We start from the raw sequence: 11083 nt of genomic DNA, 5'->3' as shown, positions 1-11083 counted from the left end.
CATTAAACCCAGCTGTATAAAAGTATGGAATAACCTGCTGACCCTCAGTAATTAGTGAGGCAAGAAGGTTTATATCCCTGCTCAAACTCTTGTTTAATCTTAATATTTACTGCTATAACGCTCTATATTCTGGTTATCCATATAAACATCCAATCCTCTATGAATCCTGCTTTGCTCTTCGCCTCGGTGTTACCCTGAGTTCCACTGGCTTTTGGAGTGGAGAGGGATGAGGCTTATTCTCCCCCTCTGTTTGCGGCAATCTATACTCCCATTTATATGTAGCTGGAATGGATACCACTGTATGTGATGCTATCACCAGACTCTTCACAAAGCGAAAGCACAACATTATCCTCACAAACAGACATTGAATCAATTGCAATTGTTTTTTTTTTTTTAAAGAGCTTTATTGAATAGCTTAAAGCTTCCAAATGACATGTGCTGTCAGGAAATGTTCTGGCATCTCCATCAACACCATTAGTTTGGAATAGTTTTGTTCATATTTACATGACTGTGATAAAGAATATTTAAAAAAAAAATCCAGTGTTACTGGGATGTGCTGTCCACAACAAACACAAGATGGTGTCTAAGGATGAAATCTTAGCCTCACTGACTTCAATGGAAACAGCATTTCAACCCCACTGCACATCCCCAAGTCCTGTGGAGGAAACTACACGTCTGACCTACGTTTAAAGGGCAGCAGAATACACAGAAAAGATTCATTTTTAAAAAGCCATCGTTCACAGCTAAGGTGTACTCAGTCTGTACATTGGGTTTAATTAAATACTGTGCTCAGATGACAGAGCTACGGAATATGATTTTTCTCCAATATTTGCAGTGAGCTGGGAAGTCATTAATAATACTTAGGCCCAGGTTCTCAACGGTGTTTAGGTCCCTAATGCCACGTGAAAGGAATAGGAGTTAGGTGCCTAAATACCGCTCAGGACCTGGGTGCTGGTGTTTATACAAACCTTAACAGGTTTAACTAATGAGCCCTCACAACTCCCTGTTGTTATTATCTGCAGTTTATTGATAGGGAAACAGATACATAGGACCGTTGATGGTGAGTGAAACTCTATGGAAGCCAGTGGCCTTGATCCTGCAAACCCACGGGCTTATCTTTATTCACGTGAATCGTCTCATTGAAGTCAACGGGACTAGCCAGGAGTAAAGCGAAGCATATGTGTAAGCATAGGTGCTGCCACACCCTGTGGCTTGAAGTGGTTTCCACTATACACAGGGTTTTCAGTTTGGTTCCATGGCTCCCAACGCCCCTGCATGTAAGTCGTTGCAGGACTCCCGTTGGTCCCACTTAGTTTTCCCTGCTGATTGATGTCGATGGAATTAACTTTCGCCCTTTTCTTGAAGGCTTAAGTGGTGCACAGGCGCACCCTGGTCCTCTACACAGGGTGAATTTCACTTTTGTTAAGTTACTCTGCTCATGGCACCCGGGGATGTGGCTCAGAGCCGTTTCCCCACGGCCCTACAGCAAGTCGTTGGTCAAGCTGGCACTAGAGCTGGTGACTGCCTGGCTCCAGATGCTGTGCTCAGTCCACAAGACCACGTGGCCTATCACACACAACCACGTACCGGTGCATACTGTCGTTAGAAGCCAAGGCTTTAATTCAAGCTGAATCTTTAAACCGAGCATGGCTTCAAAATGAAGGTGATTGGTATTAAGCCTAGTTACTTTTCCCTGTGATGAAGGTGCATTAGTAAAAGTGCAGCGGCTAAATGAGGGTGGCATTTAAGCCTTCCCGATAGGTCCTTGAGCCCTGATCCAATACACACTGATGTCAACGGGAGCCTTGCTGTTGGTTTCCCTGGACACTGATCAGGCCCATAATGACAGTACTTAAATGGTTCCATAGCAGTGGAAGATTCCTCTCTAATATCAGCTAATTCAAAGCTCACTGCAGCCAGTGGAAGGTTTTGCATTGACTTTGGCTACATCTACACTACGAGCGAGTGGTGTGATTCCCTCGCTCGTGTACATATCCTTCCGCTAGCTGTCATTGGGTTAGCACGAGCATTAATAGCTGTGTAGCCGCGTCAGCCTGGGTGGGGGCAGTGGAGTTATGGCTGAGCCATGTTGATTACAAACCTGTCTGAAACGGTGGGTGCGTACTCCGTTCAGCTTACCCCGGCCTCTGCTGCTGCTCCCCGTGCTACCACAGCTACACGGCTACTTAGACTCTTGCTAGCTCAATGAGAGCCAGCCCAAGTCTGCGTACGCAAGCAGGGAAATCACACTTCTAGCTCCTAGCCTTTCATAGACATTGGAGCAGGCCTAAGAGCAGAATAGGGGTTAGATGCTTTTAAGATCCCTATTGGCAACAGGAAATAGCTAAAGAAAAATGATGCAGCCCTCCAACAATATAGGAACAGGTATTGCACTGTATGTGCCAGCACTTCGTAAGACGCTAGACTTTTTTTTCTTTCCTTTAGGCTTTTCCTAGACAAAGCAAAGTGTAGAAATAGAGCAGTATCAATGCAGAAGTAGACATCTAAAGTCATGTCATTGTTACAGTCAATTTAAGAAACACAAAAAGCAATTTCCCAATCAACCTGTTAAAACAAGCTTAGACTTCACTTTTGCCATTCACTTCTTTTTTTAGTCCCTCTTTTTCGTCTGTCAAAGGTTCCACCTCCGGACCATCCTGCATCTTTTCTTTGGCCCAGATATTTCCGTCCTCTGTTTCTGTCCTTATATGTTTGTTGTCCTTCGTTGTCTCTTCTGTCGCTTTTCTTTCCCTCTCCTCTTTCGCCAGCATACGATAATTGTAGTAATTCATGATGAACAGGAATGTTCCTGCTAAGACCATCACAGCTCCACATTTAATGAACATGTATTTGTAATCTCCAAAAGTATCTATAAGCGTTCCTGTGAATTGCAAAACAGAAACGTAGTTTAGACGTGAAAGCAAAAATCAAAATATCTATGGCGGCTTCCGTTTCTGAACACCACAGCTGCTATTGTGATTGTAGCGCAGAATAGGATATTTTCTGTACTTTCTAATAACTTAGGCTCTGATCCTGCAAAGGCTTAGTATATGCTTAACTTCTCGTCCTGTGAGTATCATATTGAAGTCAATGAAACTATTCATACTGCGTAACGTTAACCAGGTGCTTAAGTCTTTGAGTGATGGAGGCCTTGTACTGTAGTTTCCAGATTTCTTATGCACATGAAAAATAGAACTATAGAATAAAATATTAGAATTCTTTATTAAGGGATGTTTTTGTGCTATTGAGTGAATTTAGGGCTTGTGCAAAGTACCAAATTGGCAGCACCAGCTTCTCTCCATCGCCTTGCCGTCATATGCCTCTGCCTTCAACTGCAAGAATCACCTGATCCAAAAGCCACTGAAGTCAACGGGAGTCTTTCCATTGATTTCAATGGGCTCTGGATCAAGCACGGGGTGAATAAGAGCCACCTCGCTGAGTCAGTCCCCAGCCTCGCTGTTGGGGCTGTAGATAAGTGTAAAAGTGGCCTGTCTGATGGGACACCTGGCCATTAAGAAATGGGACAGATTCACTAAACAGCAATCAAGTGGCAATGACATTCAGTCATTACCAGCCTTGCCTGGGCTTGAACTGGTGAACTAGAGATGAAAGGGCTTTCCATAGAACTTGAAACATTAGTTGCAGGGAAAGCAAAGAGGGTGCTGTCAATGTTAACCATGTTCAATTAGAGAGGCAAAGTGTGTGAGGTAATATCTTTTATTGGTGAGAGAGACAAGCTTTCAAGCTTACACAGTGCTCTTCTTCGGGTCACCTGTATAAGTTCGAAAACTTGTCTCTTTCACCAACAGAAGCTGGTTCAATAAAAGCTATTACCTCACCCACTTTGCGTCTCTAGTATCCTGGGATCAACACAGCTACAACAACGCTGCCTACAGCTATTTTCAGTGGCAGGAAAAATGTGACAGTTTCATCTCAAAGGTTAATGCCTTGGCAATGGAGTTATGGAAACATTGAAAAGATTTGGTTTAATTGACCTGTCAATGTTCTCCATTATGTCAAATGTAACATAATGCAAACCTTGTTGAGACTGTGATGCTGAGTATTAATGCCCGTGTATTGGAGCAATATGGACTGAATTTAACATCCCAAATCCTAATTAAAATAAGATTGACCTCAAGCATAGCCTTTTTAGTTCTTTTTTGCAATTAACAGGCTGTATATAAGCTCTGACTTTTTGAAACCATTTTTTCCTCTTTGAGAAGGGGAACCTTTAATTACTTCCTGAGTGACAACTAATCTGTTGAAAGTCTGATGATTAATTATCCCAAAGTATGCTTACACTAGCTAGGTATTTTTTGGCCACTAAACGTATTTACTGATTGCAGAAATTATTATTTCAACTGGTTTTGGTCACCAATCTGCTTTCTTCTACAGGTAGCCTGGTACACAGCTTTCAATATATTGTCTTATGGATGTTACTCATGAAACATCAACCAAAGACTAATTACAGCAATTCTTCCTTCTTGGTAATCAGGATGATCTGGAAGTCTGTTAAATAGGTTTCAATGAGGGTTTTAATGAGTAGAGTATTGGAAAATTCAACAGTAGGATAGTCTTGCCTCTTTTCCTTTGAGAATAAGAAAAGCCATAAAACACACAGGGAACAATTTGCTTAGTTCATTAAAGCAGAACCCTGCAGTGGGTTATTAAATGCCAAAGAACCAATAAATTTGTTGCTTATTAAAATGATGAAAAAAATACTCCAAAACTAATATCACTAACTATTACACAGCACTGTTTTGGCCTCATTAGCAGTCTTTGGCAATTAGCTTAATCTCTTGCGTAAAAATTACAGAATTTAGAAAACAGTCACCTTAAAACCTTCAATTTGCTATGAACTATATAATGACTGTGTGAAAAGAAGAGGCTGCATCTGCTTCTGCCACACAGTGAAAGGAAGAATTAAATTGCTCTGTAAAATGTGAGAGAACGAAGCTTAGGCAGCTCTTAGTTTTTTATCTTATGAAATTCAAAACCATATTAACTCTACCTTTCCCTAGTGAGTTCCGGGGCTTTACTATTACATAAAGTTGTGTTGTGAGCTGCTATCCCAGTTTAACAGGGTTATATACAAATACCTGCAGAACACCAAGCCTAGTTAAAAGTTGACGGCCATTCAGCGCACGTAAAGGTGACAAATTAACAGTCCTAGCAGCAGACAGTTACCCTACCCAGCATGCGGGTGCGGGGCAAGCCGCTCCTCCGCGCCTGCACCACCCTCTGCGATTCCACCGATATGTGCAGAATAAATGGCAGCTGGGTGTCACATACAAACTCGTTTAACTCATGGCCACATGAGGTTTGATGAAAGGCCCAGAGAGGTGAAAAGTGTGTTAAATAATTATATTATGTAGATATTGTTTGCTCCTTGATGGGAAAGGACTTTACAGTATATGCTACATAATGACCCAATATAAGGTAATTTTATTCACGGGAGAATCCTTCTACTGCCTGCCAAATGACTCTGGGCATTGCTGCAGGTTTGAACACGTATTGTTAGTAGGGAGCCTTGAGAATGAACTTAAAGCTAGAGGTTATAAAGTAGGCTGTGGTCAGTAGTACCGCTCCCGTGTTTCGTTACAGGTGTGTTCAAGTACTGGGCTGGGGCCGGTGAGAGCTGATAAAGGGGAGTGCCGCTCTGTTTCCTTTACCAGATGGAGCACACACAGTGACTGCAACCAACTTGCAAGCTGTGCAGAAGTGGGACTTTTTGGTTCTTTCAAAGCCAAAAGGTACTGAAGGTGCAATGAGAGGACAGACTATTGGAGACTGGGTTCTCAGGGTGTAGGTGAAAGGGAGGGTGATAATCATAAAAGAGGTCCCCAGATGCCCTTCTACTGACAGCAAATGGCCTCGTTTTTGTTTGATGTCATATTAAATTATCAATCCTTTATCAGAGTAACACTTTAGGGTGACCAGATGTCCCGATATTACCCCCCATCCTGTGTCCCGATTTTTCACATTTGCTGTCTGGTCACCCTAGAGTGGCACTTAGAGCTGTGAACGATTTAGGACTCTTACTCTGAATACTAGCTAACATCTAGGGCCCTCATCCTCAATGATATTTAGGTGCTTAATTCCCATTATTTCACTGGGAGGTAGACCCACAGCTTAGCTCCCTTTCCAAGAGTGCTATCACATTCACAGAGATGCTGCATAACTTTCCTGCAGTATTGATCCCGGGTTGTTACAGGTTGTTTTTGTATCATCATCTTGTAGTGCAATAAATTGTAATATGGCGCTTGATAACAGAGGGAAAGCGGAATCTGAGGAAACCCTGTGACAAAGCTGGTCAGTGCTGACAATTTTGCCCCATATATCTAGCTCTTAGCAGTATGCTAGGCACTTTACAATAACATAGGTCCCTGCTCTGAACTGCTTGCAGTCTAAGCTAAGACACAAACTGAAGTTTTTCATGTGACAGATGAGAAAAGAATAAAGGCACCCAGATCGCGTTCATATTTATTTTCTATTTTGTCAAATATTTTAGGAATATATTATATATTTTTAAAAAACTGTAAGAAGGGGAAGCAAAAATTCTCAAATCTATTCAAAATAAATGATTTTTCCTTTAAAAAAACAGCCCGTTTTCTTCATTACAGTCTTTACAGCTGGAATGCTATTGGCCAAGCTGAGAGAATGAAAATCTATAAATGGAAGCGTGCCGAGTTTAAGGCCAGAATGCACAGCTGCATAGAAATTAAAAGCATACACATCTGTGGCTATTTGGATCTATTGTGTCCTTACAGACAAATAAAAAACATCAGCTAAGATCCAGGGGGCTCAATTCAGCAAAGGGATTTCAATGGAATTATTATCATGTTTAAAATTAACCATGTGCTGGATGATGGCCTTAATGCCACCTCAATGCTCTGCAAGATAGAGACCCTAGCCTGTTAACGCTTATGCATGTGAATAAGTTTACATATATGGGTAGTCGCATTGCGTAAAGCCACTTACACACCTACATGTTTGACGGATGAGGCCTAAAAACCTCCAGCATCCATGTCACACACACAACTGTTGGTTTCAATGGGAATTTTTACATATGGGACATATGCAGGTTCAGGTCCAAGGAACAAATACATGAGAGATGATCTTTTGTTTTTAATGTTGCTAAATCCTCACTAAGAGAAATCATGGAGGACAAATCTATTACCTTTATTACTCTACACATAATTACTTGCAAAAAACCCCAAACCAAGTGGGATTGAAATGGAGAAGATGAAGTTAGACGCACCCCTCTGCAACCTGTATTTATCTCAGTATCAATCTAGGAATTAGATCAAAAGCTGACATGTCACTAGAGTTATAGTATAGAAACATGCTCACCTCCAATAGGTGGTCCAAGAAGTATCGTGCAACACTCCACTATGGTGACAAGGCCAACAGCACTTGTGAATCGCGCAGCTCCCACGAGGTCCATGAGGGTTTCAAAGAGCATGGCACAAACCATACCAAAGGCCAAGCCAAAAAAGACGGAGTATATGACTAGACCCGTGTAGCCTGTGGCTAAGGGGCACAGGAGATGGCAGGCACCATTAAAAGCAATTGAAAAGCTGAAAAAATACTGGATCTTTGGCCTCACCCATTTACTGTTGGCAATAATTCCAGTGGTGGGTCTGGCGATCATATCAACTATTGCAAGGATAGAAAGGAGGAAGGCTGATGAGTATTCATCAATGCCAAGGTGCTTTGCGTAAGGGGCCAAAAAAACAATAGGGGCAAAAAATCCCAGAAACATGAGCACGTTTCCAATCAGGTAAATCAGGAAACCTCTGTGCTTAAAAAGGGAAAAATCAAGGTACTTATTAAACTTCTCACAGCAGTCTTTGTCCTCCTCGTCTTCGGTTCCGCTCAACGAACTGACAGTTTTGGGAGAGAGCATTTCAACTGAGCTTTTATTGGTCTGCTCTTTTACAGTCTTTTCAGCTTGCTTGATGGTTGGTTTCCGAACAGGGTCAGCTGCCATTCCAATGGGCCTGAAGAGAGCACCAGCCACACAGCAGTTCAGTAAAATTGCCCCAAGAATAAAGAAACTGCCCCTCCAGCCAAAATTGTCAAAAAGGAACTGGTTCAAAGGAGCAAGGGTAGAAAGCATGACGGGGCTGCCAGCCATGGCAAGGCCATTGGCGATTGGTCTCCTTTTCAGAAAGTATTTCCCGATGATTATCACCGAAGGCTGAAGGTTAAGAGCAAGGCCAAATCCTGTAATGGAGAGAGAAAAACAATGACAAAAGGTGTAAATGATACTGCCAATTCCTCCATTCGGAATATGGCTCTGTCTAAATCAAGGGTGAGATCCTCACTGCCACTCTGGCCCCCTTTATACCCGGTGCAAGGGCTGGACTGGCATGAAGTGGCCCTAAAATCCCCAGCTCTGACCAGGGGAAGGCTTCACCCAACGCAGGACCTGAGGAAGACAGCCCTAAAGCTGCTTCCAAGGACCCCTTTGCAAGCCTTGACAAAGAGGGCATGCTGGGGGCAGAAGGCTCAAGTGAGGCAGAGACCTTGTTTTTGTTCTGTGTTTGAACAGCACCTAGCACAGTGGAGCCATGACTAGGCTCCTAGGTGCTTATGATAATATAACTAATAAGAAGTCAGGGCAGCGGGCAGTGCTGAGGAGATTCCAGACGGCGCTGTGGCCCATAGAGTAACCTGGAGACGCTGCTGTAACTTTGCAAGGCCCCTGGCGCTGTCCAATTTATACCTGGTGCCTCTTCAGCTCTCTTCATTCTGGCAATGAGCAACAGAGAATGGTATTTAGTAACCACAGTAGCTCCATCAGAAGTCCTGGAGACCACTGACCATCAAGTGTTGGGGAAGATGGTGTGGTCTCTGCCTCAGAGCTGTAGAGCAGCTTTCAAGTGGCCGTGATCATTCCTGAATAGAAGAACTACTGGGGGTGCTTATGGGGACTTGCCTTTTTCACTGAGAGGCCAAATGGGTTTGATTAGTCTGGAAAAGAGAAGACTGAGAAGGGACATGATAACAGTTTTCAAGAATGTAAAAGGTTGTTACAAGGAGGAAGGAAAACTGTTTTTCTTAACCTTTGAGGCTAAGACAAGAAGCAATGGGCTTAAATTGCAGCAAGGGAGGTTTAGGTTGGACATAAGAAAAACTTCCTAACTGTCATGGTGGTTAAGCACTGGAATAAATTGCCTAGGGAGATTGTGGAATCTCCATCATTGAAGATTTTTAAGAGTAGGGTTAGACAAACACCTGTCAGGAATGGTCTAGATAATTAGTTCTGCCACGAGTGCAGGGGACTGGACTAGATGACCTCTCGAAGTCCCTTCCAGTCCTATGAGTCTATGCTCAGATACCAAGGTGACAGGCAACCTTATGAAAACTTGACCAGATGAATCAACCCTTTCCACTCACATGCAGGTCTCTCCCTGGTCATCGAAGCTTTTGCTACATCCAGGCTACTTGATAATATACTCCTAGATGGGCTTAGATCAATGCCTAGACATTGCCCAATAAATAAATGAATAAATATGGTGATGTCAGCATTATGCCATACATAGCATTTGGTATTTAACCACTAGAGGGCAATGTGCTCACATGCTTGATTAGGACTCACATCCCAACCACTGGAGGGCTGCGGCGTCCCTGCCCACTGCAGAAGGGCAAGCAGACCTAGGAATCAAGTGCAGTAGCACCCATCCCTTCCACTGTTAGTTAATGTGCTGATGTGAGGAACTTAGCCAAGAGATTAAAAGGCCTGAGAGGTCCAGAGCACAAGTACATTGTAATAGCAAAAGTGACAGCCACTGCAGCTCCTACTAATGTAGACGGTCCCTAGAGCTAGAGATGTTTAAATTAAAATACCCTTTTTATTGTATTTAAACAAAATAGCAATAGTAATAGTAGTATAAATCTCCATAAGTAATTCAACCACCTAACTGACCATTAGCTCTCCTATTGCATGAGCTGGAATCCGTTTTCTACCCCAACAGATGTTAAATGTTGAGTGTTGGACGGTCAGAGCATTCTTGGGTTCTTTAGGATACCAGTAAGGAATCTGTTCTACTTAAAAGATCTTTTTAAGCATCTGTGTGCTGCTTTCTCTTACAAAATAAAATTATGTAAGTAATGTATATTGGTCTTAAAGTTATATTTAGAAATATAACACACATTTTCCACCCTAGCCCTTAGCCTAAGAATGATCCCCTGTAAAACAAAATTGAAATTTCATCCTTGAATTGGAAAATGTGAATCTTGAAAACAGCGCCATGCTGATTTTTTCCAGTTCGTTAATTTATATAATTAGTTTGTTTAATTGTGCAGTACCTGATTAAGCATATCACTTTACAGAACAAAATGCAGGAATGTCAAGGTCCTTCAAATTAATGAAGGAAAACTATCGTTAATAAGTAATATTAGCTACACAGAATTCCAACGGTGTTGTGCGACTCAAATTCCACATATGCTATGATAACCCAATGGTGTTAAACAACTGCTTTCCAACTGTCAAGCTTCCATTTTAAATTTTAAATTTTAAAATTAACCTAATGTTTTGAAAATTCAAAAGAAATTACAAAACAAATACATGTTAAAATAACCTCAGGGCTATATCCTTGGTAGGAAATTCAGACATAAGGACTGTGATTCATACCTAACTTGACCTGATGGATCTAGGTACTCCATAAATGTGGTGGGACAGATCCTGAGTTGGTATAGATTGCACACTATACACAATCGGTGAAATTCCCCACTATGCAGAAGGATAGCTGAAGGCCTCTAGCACTAAAGGCCAGATTTTTCAAAGTATTTAGGAATCCATCTTGCACGGAGTTAGGCACCTCGATACCTTTAAAAATCTGGCCTAAGTTCTCCAAAAAAAAAGCATAAGTGAGACTTACAGGGTATATAGTTCTTCTGCTGGCTCTCAGCAATAGCTGAGATAACCCAGTGATCATAGAGACCTGCACAAATGTTGGGTTAAGGAAGTAATTGCAGTTTAAACTTTTCCAGCCTCTCTCAGATGAGTCAGATAATTTTAATGGACTGTCTTTCATAGGAATCTACAATATGCATTGGCCAAAAGAGTCACTTT

At 42.1% G+C, this 11083-nt stretch overlaps 1 protein-coding gene across 4 annotated transcripts in view; it reads right to left on the bottom strand.

The window, feature by feature from the left end:
• Window positions 1-529: 529 nt before the first annotated feature.
• LOC128841130 (monocarboxylate transporter 2-like) overlaps window positions 530-11083 on the bottom strand; it is a 50308-nt gene continuing 39754 nt past the window's right edge. For all 4 annotated transcript variants that reach the window (XM_054035866.1, XM_054035869.1, XM_054035868.1 and 1 more), the window contains 2 exons: window positions 7354-8229; window positions 530-2881 (listed from right to left, as the gene is read on the bottom strand). In XM_054035866.1, the coding sequence (XP_053891841.1) occupies window positions 2580-2881; window positions 7354-8229 (1178 nt within the window). In that variant the 3' untranslated portion in view covers window positions 530-2579. The remainder of the gene's footprint in view (window positions 2882-7353; window positions 8230-11083) is intronic.

This window comes from Malaclemys terrapin, chromosome 7 (genome assembly GCF_027887155.1).
Source record: "Malaclemys terrapin pileata isolate rMalTer1 chromosome 7, rMalTer1.hap1, whole genome shotgun sequence".
Taxonomy (NCBI): Eukaryota; Metazoa; Chordata; order Testudines; family Emydidae; genus Malaclemys; species Malaclemys terrapin.
This window is presented reverse-complemented; position numbering and strand designations above follow the sequence as displayed.